The 16,044-nt window shown below is 35.3% G+C and overlaps 1 protein-coding gene across 50 annotated transcripts in view; it reads right to left on the reverse strand.

Moving 5' to 3' along the window:
* The window catches only part of TBC1D5 (TBC1 domain family member 5), a 562,606-nt gene that overhangs the window by 224,572 nt on the left and 321,990 nt on the right, over positions 1-16,044 (reverse strand). For all 50 annotated transcript variants that reach the window (XM_078354367.1, XM_078354358.1, XM_078354366.1 and 47 more), the window contains 4 exons: positions 14,606-14,714; positions 13,076-13,165; positions 12,900-12,974; positions 11,072-11,139 (listed from right to left, as the gene is read on the reverse strand). In XM_078354367.1, coding sequence (XP_078210493.1) covers positions 11,072-11,139; positions 12,900-12,932 — 101 coding nt within the window. In that variant the 5' untranslated portion in view covers positions 12,933-12,974; positions 13,076-13,165; positions 14,606-14,714. The remainder of the gene's footprint in view (positions 1-11,071; positions 11,140-12,899; positions 12,975-13,075; positions 13,166-14,605; positions 14,715-16,044) is intronic.

The raw sequence follows: 16,044 nt of genomic DNA on the forward strand, positions 1-16,044 counted from the left end.
CTGCAGTGTGTGGAAATGAACTGAAAAGGGAAGGATGGAGAACTAAACACCATCTTTGGAGGCCCAATAACCAGGAACCCAGGTGCCTGATAGTTAATTGGAAAGACATTCAACAGGGCAATGGTCTGTCATAATACAGACAATAAAGGGAAGCCAGGCAAATATCTGGGCTATCTGTAATACAGAGTTTCTCAGAAAACAAAGAGACAAAAAGAATCTTTCCTAAGCAAGAAAAGGGTTAAGAAAAGAGTAAAATGATAAAGGATTTTGTCACCACATTATAGTACATAATTAGGTAATTAGAAGTATTAAAACAGACAAAGCATTGGGCCCAGATGAAATACTGAAGATGCAAGTATTCAATAAGATGCCCCAGGGGAAAAAGTAAAGCCCTTGGTGAGGGTTTATAATCATGCAATAGGACAAAGAAGCACAGAAGGACTTGAAGGAACAATAACTGTTGTTATGCCCATATTTCAAAAACAGAAAATCAAAACAAGCACTCATCCAAAATTTTTAAATGAGCTGATGAAAACTCCCTAGAATACTATTAACCACCAAAATAACTGTAATACCTTACAGTGGTTTATTGTTTTACTAAAGCAAAACTGAACAATCAAGCCAAGACCACAATAAGGAACAATTTGATATGGAATAAAAACAGATACACTGAAACACACAGTTCTTTTTCTTCCTGTGTTCCCTATGTTGGTTGATAATTTGCATTCTCCCTATTCAACCAAACCTGTTTTCTCTACCTTGCAGGCATATAGCTGGATTTAATTTCCCAGCTTCCTTTTCAGTTAGCTCTGGCCATGTGACTGAGTGCTAGCCAATGGAATGAGAGTGGAAATTATGTGTGACCACACAATACACTCTCCTAACTTCTCCACCAGCAGGCCTCTGTACACATTTCCCATTCTAGTGAACAGAATGAAAAAGATCATGGGGAAGACCTTGGAAGCTCCATGGGGACTGTGTTGCTCTTAAATCTATGCCAGCAAATTCTTTAATTCTCACCCTTCCCTTCTGAGGTAATGGCATAAAAACAAGATAATTTCTAATGGCTTTTTCTTTCTTGGATGGCTTGATCTGGAGAAAGTAACTTTTGAAAGAGGACCCTTAAGCAGCACCATGGAGATATCTACATGGAGAGGAACCAAAGTGGATACTCCAGCTATAGTCAGACAATCAAATGTCTGGAGCTCCAGTAACCACCTGACTGCAATCTCATGAAATACTTCTAAGCCACAATCTCCCAGCTACACTGCTCCCAAACTCCTGATCCATAGCAGCCATGAAATACTAATTGATTGTTGTTCTCAGCCACTAATTTTGGTTGATAAATTATGTAGCAACAGATAATAGAGGTTTTGATATCTGAAACTAGCGTGCTGTTTAAAAAAAAAAAAACCTAAAATATGTGGTTAATGTGTTTATGAGACTGGATAGAAGCCAGAAGGACCTTCAGGAGAGCATCAGTGAAAACCTAAGGCTGCAAAAAAAAGACTATTAGCAAAAGACAACCTGCAAAGAGGCTGCCAGTGCGGGCTTAAATGAAAGTGGGAAAAACATTATAGAAAAAAATGGAGGAAAGGGCTACCTTATTATGCAGTGGTGGAAGTCTGGCTATATGATAGCCTTGAGTTAAATGGAACACAGAAACTGAGTGATCTAGCTAAGGAGATATCCTTAGCTAGAGTGCTGAAGGTGCTGTCTGGTTTATTTGTGTTACTTATAGTAGAATGAAAGAAGAGAAAAAAACAAAAGGAATAACTGGTAAACATAAAGGTGCTAGAACTTGCTTGGTTTGAAAATAAAGCTTTTTCTCATTCCCAGCCTCTTAAGTCAGCAAATGATGCCAACATTAACTCCCTGCTTCTGGGCAAAGATCAAACCTAGGACGAAGACAGAAAAGCAAGACCTAAAGATGAAATCGAGGGTGTGACTGTAAAAGCTTTTGTTAAGATCTCAGAGAGCTCTAAGATGATGCCATAGAGAACCCTTCAGTCAGACAAAAGGCCCTTAGAAAGATTTTTAAAAGCATGCCTCACAGCCTCTAGCAGGGAGGGATCAGGGATGCTACTAAACATCCTACAGTGCACAAAGCAATCTCTCAAAACAAAGAATTGGTCCAAAATGTTAATATTCCCAAGGTTGAGAAATACCGCATTCCAATATGTAAACCCAGAGGGCAGAAACAGTAACTACTTATTTAGTCTCCACCACTTTTTGAGTAAGATTTGAAATACTGATTCATTTATGTTTTTGTCCCATTTGCTTCACAAAGTGCTTGCACACTGAAGGTACTTAATAAATGTTTCTTGAATAAGCATTAAATCTAGGCAAACAAAATTAACATAAATTATAGAGTAGTAGAAAAACAAGTCACAGGCACCAATTCCATTTGGCCATTAACAAGTTATATTTGCTTATTCATGCCTTCTTTCCGAGCTTCAACTTGTCACCTTTGCAAAATAAAAGGATTTTACTAGATGACTACTGATGACACAAATGCTTCTAATAGGTGCCAGGTACTGGGGAATATGAAGATACAAAACATATGAACTCAAGAAAATCTAGGAGAAAAAACACAGAAATCTTACAGATAATTTTAAAAGAAGATAATTACAATAAAGTATGCATTATATAGTAAGGAACAGAAGATGCAGTCTTTTGTTTATTTGAATCTTCAACTTCTAAAGCAGTAGCTGGCACAGTAATTTCTCAAGTAATATTTGCTGTGCACAGTATTTGCTCAAACACACTTACAAACCTTACAACCAACCAAATCTTTAATGAAAATTAAGACTATGGAATCAGGGACTAGGGATATGAGGGCAATGCAAAAGGAAAGCCTGAAAAGGGTTCTGCTGTCTTTATTTTTGCAATGAACAAAAGAATGACATATAGCTTTCATAGCTCAAAAGAGGAGATGAATACTAATTTTGTAAAATGAAAAAAAAGAAAGTAGTAATTTGTTGTGATGACAATGGGTAGGACTCAGCCCAAGAGGACAGCAGAAAAATCTCCAAGAGGCTAACAATGAAGGTGGAGTAAGATACAGTTGAGAAGATTAAGCAGAAAGAAAAACGGGGGGAGAGGGTGGGTTTGGGACGACAGGATACAAGGTTGGGAAAAGGAAGGCAGGTGTGGCCGCAGTTCAGGAGACAGGATCTATCACCATTGAAGTAGAGGTTTTCATCTAAGGTTTCTACATTTCTAGTTCTACAATGCCTGAGTCACAGCACAAGCCTTTTACCCCACTCCTCCAAAAACATCTTTCCGTTCCTACCATAAAGGGGAAAAATTAGGAAAAAGCATACATGTAGGTAGATACACTGTGTATGTACTTTCAGTGCAAGGCGAGACTGTCACAAATGGAAATACAGATTTTATTTTGAAAATTTGAAAATAAATACATTTCTTTATTTTCAATAATTAAGAAAAAAGTTAAATTAAATACAAAGCATTACCCCTGAAGGACCAAAGCTGGTTCAATTCTAAATCTGCTGAAATGTTCTAAAAAGACTGTGTTACACCACCTAATAGGCTACGCCCACTGGAAATATTTCAGAATGGGATATTATTTTACTACTCACCAAATTTTACTTTTTAACCTTCTCGTAATCATATAAATCTGCAACTATAAATAGTCCTTAAAAATCTGTGCTCATTTAAAACAAAATCTGAAAAGCAAAAATTCTATTGGTCAGCAGTTCAGAGGGTACCCCTGTAAGCTGTGCTGCCCTATGTACTACTGCTCCCAAATTCCGAAGATTAGGAGCATCAGGGAACCAATGAAAGCACTGCAAATATATGTTCCGTAGCAAATAGACCTATATTTTCATCAAAATAATGAAAAAAAAATTTAAGTTTTTAAAAAATATCACAAATTAGAATAAATGAATGCTAAGAATTTGCATGCTTAAATGAAAGAGAAATGGAAAAAATATACTTTAAACCAGTACAGGAGCAGTACAGTAAAATACTAAATATACATATGCAATAGCAGTTATTTTGGTTTTACCTTAAGTGTCAAATGAGGAAGGACTATAGGCCATTTGACAGAAGAATTATTTCTCATATTCCTGAAAATCTGTTTTCCCCCCTCTTTAATATTTAAGAAACACACACACAGGTTGCCGACAACTCTTAGAGAGCGGCTTGTGTTGTAGTTTTCACTTTCTCGGCTGTGAACAAGTGCATATGTGAGGGCTGGTCGTGCATGCACAAGCATGTACTTTGCCTGCATTAAATAAAATCACAACACAACACCAAGTACATCCACTCATTCATGTGTGCCTGCAGTCCACCTCGAGGAGACTGAAAATATAAATACAAGCTGCTATTTTGGTGTGATCACAGGAATATGGCAGCTTGTATTTTTTTTTTCTCTTTAACATTTTAACACTGGGCAGATTGTCGGCATTAACACACACCAAAATCAATTCTGCTCTGAAATTGCTTGTAAAATGCTTCTTCCCTGAGGAATTTGTTTTTTATTTAAATAAAAAATGGGTTTGGAGGAAACTGTGCAGGAAATACTGACATTTAGGACATTGTAACTTTGTAAAGTGTGACATCAATGGACCAAATTACTGAGAGTATTTCTTTTTCAAAATAGGAACTGAGAAAGAGGATCTTTAAATTAAAACAACAACAACAACAACAAAACAATAAAATAACTTGGTAGAATAACTTTTAAATACGCTTAATATTAAAAAAAATCTAGTTTCCATCCACATAATGCAATATAACATAAAAATTACATTTGACCAAAAATTCAGATAAGACTTATTTACTGTAAAAATGCATGGAGTTTTCTAAAGGAGAAAGAAAAGAAATATAAGTAAATATTTCACGAAGGCCATATCTAAAAGTTCAACAAGAATAAAAAGTAAAATGTAGACATTTACATCATATACTACACAAAAATATAACAATAATGAATTATCATTCCAATTTTAGTATATGTGCTGCCGAGGCAAGCACAATAATGAATTATCTACACAGCGCTGTCCAACAGAACTTTCTGTTAAGAATGAAAGTATCCTCTCTAAGAGTTGTCCCATACAGTAGCCATTATCAGCTGTATGACTAAGGTGGCTACTGTGAAGACTAAAACTTTTAATTTTATTTAATTTAAATTTTTATTTAAATACCCACATGTGCCTGGTGTCTACCAAACAGTACAGAACATATCTATAATTTTTAAAAAAGAATTTTTTTTTACTTCTCTACCTGCCCCTTTTCTCTTGCAAACAATTATTAATGAATCCAGAAGATACAAACGATCAGATTTTTTTAATTGAGGAGACAAAGTTTGCTTAAAAATATCAAATTATAAGATTTTAAAAACTGAGAAGACAAAATTTGCTTACATAGATTATGTTTGAAGCATGGCACACATATATACTATAAACAAAAGGAAGCATTAAGATGAATAAGTCACTATTTTTTTTTTTTTTTTGAGACAGGATTGCACTCTGTCATTCAGGCTGTAGTGTACTGGAGTAACCACAGCTTACTACAGTCTCAGCCTCCTGGGATTAAGTGCTCCTCCCACTGCAGCCTGCCAAGTAGAAAGGACTACAGGTGTGTGCCACCGTGTCTGGCTAATTCTGTGTGTTTTTGTAGAGGTGGAGTTTTGTCATGTTGCCCAGGCTGGTCTCAAACTCCTGGGCTCAAGTGATCCTCCTGCTTTGGCCTCCCAGAGTTCTGGAATTAAAGGAATGAGCCACCACACCTGGCCCAAGAAAGTTGCATCTTTAAAAACTCACCATGGAGATACAAGTAAGAAAAAGAATAATTAAATTATGAATGAGCTACCTAAAATCTTAACTACAATAACTAGAAATACAAAAGACCAGATATTTAAGATGATGACAGCATATCAATATGCAATGAGATAAACTTTCAAATATGGTCAAAGTTACAATTATAAAAGTCAGTTAAAGAAATGTAATCATTTAATTCAAGAGAGAGGGAAAATACATTTGAAGAAAAGATGAGACTATTTGGCAATAGCTTATAAATATGTTAATCTGCAAATGATGTTATAGATGCTGCATATATATTTTTAGAATAGACCTTGATAGACCAAATAACATACTTCTTTGGCATCTAATATGGAAATCGTATTTTATCCTGAACTCATTATTTCCCACCATTTTAAATAATACTGAATTTCATTTAATGTTAGAGCTTTTGAAACATGGCAAAATTAGTTCAGAATAGACAATGCAAGTTCTAAATTGGAAAGCTGTAAATGGGAATTCCTTGATTTACCTTTGATTATCAGTTTTTTCAGTAATAAAAATGGGAATAGTAACAACCTCATTAGGTTGAGATAAAATTGAAATGAATGCAAAACCCTCTGAGGCAAAAAAGGGTTAGTGACATAAAAGAATATTAAAATTGGCTGAAGGGGAAGATAATATTTAATACAGTGACATATCCAGATCAAATAAATTAAATAATGATGGCAAAATCACAGCTCATGAAATCAAATCATCTTGTTTAAACTCATACTAGAAAGTTGACAATAGTATATTGTAAAGTGTGCTTATGTCTCTGAAAATTTAGATGTTTGAGATAATTACTAAAATTGAACAACACTGATCATCAGTGATAAGTTTCACAATCAATGATCATTTATTAAGCATCAACTTGTTGATGTGCAGTGCAACAAAAACAAGACTAGGTCCATGTCCTCAAGGGGTTTACCAAAGGTTTGAAAGATAAGACCTGGGCTAACACAAGAGATCTTGTATATATTGCTTCTGTTAAGGCACTAGTAATCCTGCACTGTAACTTTTTTTTTCTTGTTTTCTCTGTAAGCTTCTTAAGGGTCCATGTCATATTTATCTTGGCATCTCTAGTACCTGGTACACTGAGGAGATTAATATAAATGTATTGAATACACTGACAGACGGACCTACGTAAATATAAACCAAATAGAATTAATATTAAAAAGTTATTAAGAAAATTCTCCAGAACACAGACTAGGCACCAATGATTTCCAATTGCCAAGATTGGAATATGCCTCATAAACTCAGGTGATGTACTCAGGCCTTGAATAATAAGCTGTCAGGAATCTAACGGAGGAGGGAAGCAGCATTCCAGCAGCAGAGGAGAGCATGAAAAATTCCACAACATAGAAAATGAAAAGCACAAAACCTGTTGGTTGAATAATGCCAGAAGCCCCTTGTCTAAAAGGGAACTGGGCATGAATTAGAGAAGCTGAGTATGTCCATTCTTCTTCAGGCCACAGGTAGTCATAGAAAGTTTTGGATTAGGCAAATAGCATGATTATAAATGTGCTTTGAGTAGAGTGATTGGGCTGCTACAACATGGAATGGACTGGAAGTGGAAAAACGCTAGATCCCAAGAAACAAACAAGTAAGTGACTGTAGACAGGAGGTAAAAAGGATCTGAAACAGACCAATAAAAATGGAATAGAACTGATGAATGTGAGAAAACTACATATCATAATCCCCTCAATTTCTATTTCAAAATATAAAATACATATCCCTGAACAGATCTACTCCTGTTTTAATTACATTTTTAGTCTAATAAATCACTGACATTACTTAATTTGAAATACTCCAGTAGACTCCTAGTTGCCCTTCCAGCTTCCATTGTTACATCTACCTTTGCCCCACTGCACAGCAGCCATAATTATCTTTTTAGGTATCATGCCACTGCTCAATGTCCTCCAAATACTTTCCATTGCAACTGGAACAAATCCTTATTTCTTACTGTGTTTCACAAGACTGTCTGGCCTTTGCTCTCCTCTCAGATTTCCTTCTTTAAAACACTTTCTCTAGCCATACCTGCCTTCTTTTTGTTCCTCTAAACACTGAGTTCGTTTTCATGGAGAAACTAACTTTGCCCTAGCTACTCCCTCTGCCTACATGTTCTTGCTCTAGTTCTTCACATGGCTGGCCTTTCCATTTTTTCACAACTCAGCTCAAATGTCATCTTCTCAAAGCCGCCTTCTCCAATCATTATTCCTAAAGTAGCCAGAGCCATCCCACTGGCTACTTTCCTTCTAGCTTTCCAGTTACCCTGCTTTATTTCTTCAAAGGAATTATCATCCTCTGTAATTATCCTCTTTATCTATACATGCTTGTTGTCTCACCAGTCTCCTCCCAATCATACTAAATTACACAACTTGTGATGGCAGCATCCCGTCTGTGTTATTCACCACTCCACTCTGTCCCCCACAGTGCAAAGGGCAATTCTGGAACACAGCGGATGCTCCATAAATATACATTTAAAAAAATGCTTATCACAAATTCTAGTAGACAAGTAATACTTATCTGGGCTATACGTCTTTTCTTTCCCTATTTTATTAGGAAATTCCTCACAGACTGAAATAAAAATCACATATTTTAGATCATGTAGTACCTTATAAAGATGTAAAGTAGTAAGTTTGTACAAGCTATTCAGCTTTTACAATTAAATAATTTGGTGGTCTTAAAATAAGACTGACTGCCTTACCTCACAAGCTAAGTATCTGCAGCAAAATTTATATAGAAATAACCAGGAGACTTAATCTAAAAGTGGAGAGAGCAATGGGAGAGTCTTCAAGAGACGATATGGAACCCTCCTGTGATGGTTAATACTGAGTGTCAACTTGATTGGATTGAGGGATACAAAGTATTGTTCTTGGGTGTGTCTGTGAGGTTGTTGCCAAAGGAGATTAATATTTGAGTTAGTGGACTGAGAGAGGCAGACCCACCCTCAATCTGGATGGGCACTATCTAATCAGCTGCCGGCATGGCTAGAACAAAGCAGGCAGAAGAAGGTGGAAAGAGCAGGCTTGCTGAGTCTTCTGGCCTTGATATTTCTCATGTGGTACGCACTTCCTGCACTCCAACATCAGACTCCAACTTCTTCAGCTTCAGACTCCAAGTGGTTTGCCAGGGGCTCCTGGGCCTTCAGCCACAGACTGAAGGCTGCACTGTCAGCTTCCCTGCTTTTAAGGTTCTGGGACTCAGGCTGGCTTCCTTGCTAGTCAGCTTGCAGATGACTTACTGTGGGACTTCACCACAATCATGTGAGTCAATACTCCTTAATAAACTCCCCTTCATGTATACATCTATCCTATTAGTTCTGTCCCTCTAGAGAACTCTGAATAATACACTTCCCTACTATGCTATTAACTAAAGGGCATCCTAGCTACCTGCCTTGAATTAGTGGTTTGCCATTTTAATTAAAATACACGAGTAGAGATACATTTTAAGAAAAACACTAGTTATACACATACACATACACACACACGTGTATTATGTACATATGTATCTGTGTATATATCTTGCATTTTTATAAGAAAAAAACAGAAAATATATAAGTTTTCAAGAACACTTTGTTAGAAAGCAGAAACGTTTGAACTAAGTAACCAGAATGATAAACAAATTCCCAGTATCATTGTCTATTTGGTGTGGCTATCAGAATTTTATTTTCCTCCTTTCTTGTTTGCTATTTCTTTAAGTCAATCTGGCCCCCATGACCTCTGACTCTGTGACTTGGCACCAGCGCTGTGGCCCCTCCATTTCCATTTGATAACTGCAGAGAGATTATTTATAATCCTGTTCATTAGACAGATCAATCTGAAGTTGGCAAGTTTTTAAATATAACTAGCATTTTAAAAAAGAGATACATTTATAGTTTGGTTAACAATATATACTGCACATTTTGTTTTTAAAAGGCCTGTTTACTGCCACTGATTACCTATATACTTAAATGATTGAGAAAATTCCTTCTTTTGTTTTATTCAAATATTCATTGAATGCCAGGACTCCTGTGTGCTAATATAGTGGTGCTCTACTTTCTGCATCTATATACTAGAGAGACCAAGCACTATCACCCACATCTCTGAGAGTAGCTTCCCTAACTGGGTTACTCCTGAGTTAACCGGGTAACTCAAGCTAATCAAAATGATCCCATACTTCCCACCCCATACTCTACTACCACTGATAATTACTTGTAGTTTCATTGTACTCTAAATCTATGATTCCTCTGAATTATTTTCATTTAAAAGAACATTTATTTGTTAAATATGTAGTTCAAACTTAGTAGTTGATGTTATCTCATTATTCAGTGTTTGCGACATGCAAAGAAATGAGTATCAGACAGTGAGAGGCCCTGACATTATAATAGGTTTGGTAGGGATTGAACTAGAAGTACAGCACACAGGCAAAGCTGGAGAAGGACTTGGAGGAAGCCATTAGAGATACTCATAATTCTGCACATACCTAATCCCAGATCCTAAGGACTACATTAAGTTTACTAACATTTATACAATGATTTACAGTTTAAAGTGTAAACCTATCTAATTTACTACTATTCTGACCACAAAAATCCTATGATATGGTTACTGTTATTTAAGAGAAGAGGACAATGGGAGGGAAAGGTGTTGAAGTAATTTTCCCACAATTATAGCATCTGTTAGTTGGACTCTACCTACAATCTTCTGAGACAAATTGCATTTACTTCTCACCATATGACTCAGAAAGATGAGGTCGAATATATCAAAGTCATGGACATTAAGCTAAGTAAGAAATTACTCTTCTATATAATAAACACTGAGTAGACTGAGAGAAGAGATTGCTTGCAAACCTGAATAGCTTCAAGAGAAAGAGAAATCAAACACAGGGTAAGAATAACGGTTGTCATATAACAAGTAACTTGGTTGGAAAGGGATTCAAATGCATAAAGTAAGGGCTAAAATTTTCTGGCAACAACAATATGACTATACAATATAACCTTAAAAAGATGCATATGACTTCAAATAACTTGGAAATTGATAAAACTAATTAAATATTATTGAAGACCATCAATATTATAAATGTAGTTTACTTTTAAAACGGAACATAGAAATCTGTATTGCTAGAGTAGAAAACAATCCTTATCACAATTTGTCAAAATAAGTTTGTCATTAATACAAGTAGAATATTGCATTCAATTAATGTGCCTCTGTAGATTTTGTGTTTTGTTAAAATTAGAAAGAGATAGCACCAATTTGAATTATTGAAAGTAACATGTAAATAGTTCTACGTACGTTCTTTTGACATCTTGTTCAATCATTGATCGAAGTTCTTTATCTTGGAAGAATTTGTTCCAAAGACTCTATAATAAAAAAAAAATAATCTATTATGTAATCTCACATCTTTGCTTTACTTTTAATGATTTCAATTTAATAATTTAAATGGTTAAATGTATTCTTCTCTGAGTTACCATTTCACATTGCAGATAAAAAAAACCTGAGACTGGGATAATTTTTATTAAAATCTAGTTTAATCTCAGAAACACATCTTTATTCTAATACCAATTTTTTCCAGTTTGATATTATTGTATAAAGTCAGCCTTCCTCATCTGCAGGTTCAACAACAACAATCCAACCGTGGATCAAAAATATCAGGAAAAAATTAAAAATAGCAATACAATAATAAAAAATACCAATTAAAAACAACACAGTATAACAATTTTATTCAGCATTTACATTGTATTAAGTATTATGAGTAATCTAGAGATTGTTTAAAATATACAGGAGGATGTACACAGGTTACATGGAAATATTATGCCATTTTATATAAGAAACTTGATCACCTGCAGATTGTGGTATCCATGAGGGGCCTGGAGGAACCAATCCCCCATGAATAATGAGAAACTAGTGTATATTCTTAAAATTTCTATTATCTATATAATGTGAACAATACTTTTCACTGCCATATGCTACTGCTACTACCCCTGTAACAATAAAAAGGTGCTTGGATTACAGCAGGACCCATGGGCCAACTGTCCCCAGCTTGAATCTGACTTGAATTCCCAATGCACCAAGAAAGATAGATAAAGTTTTCTGCAGAGCTTGGTTTTATAATCCAGTAATTTTTTTTCTTTTGAGACGGAGTTTCGCTCTTGTTACCCAGGCTGGAGTGCAATGGCACGATCTCGGCTCACCGCAACCTCCGCCTCCTGGGTTCAGGCAATTCTCCTGCCTCAGCGTTCCAAATAGCTGGGATTACAGGCACGCGCCACCATGCCCAGCTAATTTTTTTGTATTTTTAGTAGAGATGGGGTTTCACCATGTTGACCAGGATGGTCTTGATCTCTTGACCTCGTGATCCACCCGCCTCGGCCTGTGCTGGGATTACAGGCGTGAGCCACCGTGCCCGGCCCATCCAGTAAGTTTTTATATACATTTTGAAATATGAATTTAAGGGAAAGTTTTTAAAAATTACTTAATATTGTATGCTCTTATACCAAAGACTATAAATAGTTATGTAGCAGGAAAGAGAAATGCTAACACTATGTATTAGAAGAAAAAATGTGTTTTTAGGTAAATAGGCAAAAACTAGACCACTAACACTTGTAAAGCTACATGATAACTTTAAAGTAGTAATTACTCCTTCTCTTCACTAGCATATGAGAAGTAAACCTGGTATTTTTAAAACTTCTTCATAGACTTACTAGAAATGATTACTTCCTTCTTCCTGTGAATTAACCCTATTAAGTGAGCCCTTCTTTATTTTTATCATGAAGGGAGGCTTTCCTTAGCTATGCAGTTCCCCACTGCCACCCTGACAAGACAGTTCTGTTCTCATCTTTAAGCTCTTACATTTTTATCCTTAGTTTTTACAGAATTCCAGGATTTCTTTGTATTGTCAATCCACAAAAATAGATCATAAATTTCCTACAACATAGAGTGTGTGCGTGTGTGTGTGTGTGTGTGTGTGTGTGTGTACACATATATATTTATATGGTGGTACTGTATGTGGAGTAAAGAAAATAGCATGAAATATACTGCTTTTATGGTGACTGGCAACCAGTCACATAAACATATTCTTAAAAGTAAAAGAGGTTAAGATATGAATAAAGATGAACTTTACCCCTTCATCCTGTGAAAGAGGATTATTGATCATCAAATCTTGTTGGCCAACAACCTTCCTTGGGTTTGTAATATGCTAGTAAAGAAAGAGAAAACACACACAAGGATCAGAGGCTACTGGATTTTAAAGTGTACATAAGAAAACACTTACATTAATTAAATGTACTGTTTACTTACTATTTCTTTAATGTTGCTATACCATACTCTTAATTCTTCAATTCTATTTATCCATTGATTTCTGTCTTGAGGAATAACACAAAGAAATAGCTGTCAAGAAAAACAGAAGAAACTTTTGTAAAAATCGTTAGATATAAAATGTGAAACTATGCCAAACTGAACCACCTGAAAATCGAAAGACATAATATTCATGATATTCCATATTTATATCATCATCACAGTCCTTAACAATTTCTGTTTGGAGATATTTAAGAAATATATAATCAGAAAATTCAAAAAGTGACCAAAGGCCAAAAAGCAAGATCACAAAGCTACACCACAAAATAGAATCAAGCTCCCCTTCAGATTTACATTATAAGGAAGAAAAACTCCTTGAGGTTCAATTATAATTCACATTTTACATTCCAGTCTTAATGGAAGTGGTAGAGGGTTATTAAGAAGCACAAAGTCTGGTAAGTAATTACTACACTAGGTTTTGCTTTAAAACAAGCAGGTAAAAGATAGTGAACAGCCTCACTGAGGGCATAGCCTGAGGCATTAAAGCATTCCTTTTACAGAAAAAAATATAATTTAAAGCTGGCAGTCAGCTTATGAAAATAACAACCATTCTTAAAATGACAAATTTGATTGAATTTAGTTTAATACAATATTAAAATAAATCTGGATTTAGGTTTATTTTTAACAAATGAAAGATACAAAAAGTTAAACAACAGGGAATAGGGGTGGGGCACAAATACTTGTGTACAAATATTCTAGCAGCAGGTCTCCTGCCTTTAATGCATCTAAAAGAAGAAAAATGTAATTTAATTATTAAATCTAAATTATTAAATCTAGAACTGTCTATTATGTGCTTTTGTCTTTACTTGCACAGACTCAGTATGTTTATGCAGATAATCCTAAAAACTTCTGATAGAAATCATTCTAGAAATAAGTCTAAACCTAAATAAATTCATGTTTAGAAAACAAAAACAATATTTCAAAGCAATCAAAAAGATACCTATAGATTATTATTAGTTTTGGTAAGCAGTGTACCTTTTCCTCTAAAGGAGAGTGATCCAATTTCCTTCTACTTCTTGCCACCCCTCATTTTGTGTTTCTACTAAAAGAAACGTGAAAAATATTTTCCTGCTGCCATTTATGAAGAAAAAAGGGAAGATAACTGAATGATGGCACTTGATATAATATGAACCTAAAAGTTAACCCCCCACCATTGCCTTTTCCTGAAAAACTTGAATTTCTGCAAAAGCCTCTGGGGAATGTAAAAGTGTTGCTCTTAATTTGGTACCATCAAAACAGTTGAAAAGATAGTTATTTCATATGACTCTTTTTGCCATTACCACTTACTCAGGAGCAAGGTGGTTCAACCTTATTAGTAAATGTCCTATGAAAGAAAGGCACAAATGATCAAAGTAATGGGAGTGAAGTCTCTTGGAAAATTCAGTGATCCCCTGCATGGCTGATCTTCTAGGGCATCAGGTAATGTGTTGATACATTGCAACCAGAAACTGTAAATAAATATTTTCTTCTTACCTTCCAGCAAATGCTGCGGAACCTGCTGCTTCTCAGCTGCCCATTAATCCCCTTCTGCCTTATTGTTGCCAAGTAATTGTTGTTTACAAATAGTTCTTCCCATTCTTTCCTATATGAAAGAAACCAAAGCATGAGAATCCTTTTGTTAAAATTCCTCTGCTTGGAGAGAAGTACTATGGGAAATTAATTTTAAGTAAGTCTAAAAAATGCAACTTTTAAAACATATATATTTAGTTGTGTACTGTTTCTGAACGCATGGCTGTCTTTTTGGACACAGTTCTTCCGCAGATTTAATGAATATGTAGATAGCTATAATTACGCCAGCTACTGAAATTCATAATGTCTACAGAGGCTATTCCATTTCCTCTAAAATGTTGATAGTGCAGTTCAGTGAGTAAACAAGAAAAAAATGAATATTAATACAAATATATGACTGTTTTAGCCAATGACAAAAATATACCTGCTCCAAAAATATGCAACAAAGAAGTGTAATGTTGATTATATTGGCTCCTCATGTGAAATATCTGTTTAAATGAACCCGTTTCTCTGTAATGTCAGGCTGGAGAGTAAAGTATAATAGAAGACTACTTTAACTGTTAGTGCTACTTCTACTGAAATTGCAACTTCTTTCTACATGATCAGTTTTAAAATTTTAACAGGTGTGGGCAAATTTGAAAAAAAAAAATCAAAAAATTAAAAAGCCTCACTGTAAAAACTGTTAAAGGCAAGCTTGAGTACCTCGCAGTACCTATGGCTGAGTAGATAAACAACTGAAATATGCCTCCCAGGCATGCAGGCACCAGGGGCCTAACACCTGTGCCTCATTAATATACAAGTAAATCTGCTCTACTGGGAAACAATTGGAAATTAATTGTCCCAAACCATTTACTGAGTTTGAATAAAGGAATTAGACCTATATTCCCTGCATCTTGCACCAAACTAAACATTAAGAATCATTTGAGTAGAAGGCTATTGAGATTAGCTTTATGAAATTTCTCTCAAATTCCATCATATCACAATAAAATTTACATATAATTTAACATTTATTATCAAAGCTGAAACCCTGACGGTAATATCTTAAGAGAGATTTCTGAAAAAGAAAGCCACTAATACACTCAATCATTCTTCTGTTTTATATGCACGCAGTTGTCGCTAAGTTAGACCCTACTCATTTTGAGAAATGATAAACTTGCATACTATGCTTAGAATAATGATCTGTACACAAAAAGTTCAAAACTTGACTACGGCACAAAATGCATCTTCTCCACACAGTTCCGGAAGAGTGACCACAGACAATGACACATTCCCTACTGCCACCAGCAGAACTTCCAGCTTTAACCCAGTAGGGCCATGATCCTCAATCACACCAAGCCTTCTGCCAATAGTGGCTTCTGGCTAAGATTGCTAAAGGAGACACACATTCCAGCCCATGCTAGAAG

The sequence above is a fragment of the Callithrix jacchus genome, chromosome 17 (genome assembly GCF_049354715.1).
Source record: "Callithrix jacchus isolate 240 chromosome 17, calJac240_pri, whole genome shotgun sequence".
NCBI lineage: Eukaryota > Metazoa > Chordata > Mammalia > Primates > Cebidae > Callithrix > Callithrix jacchus.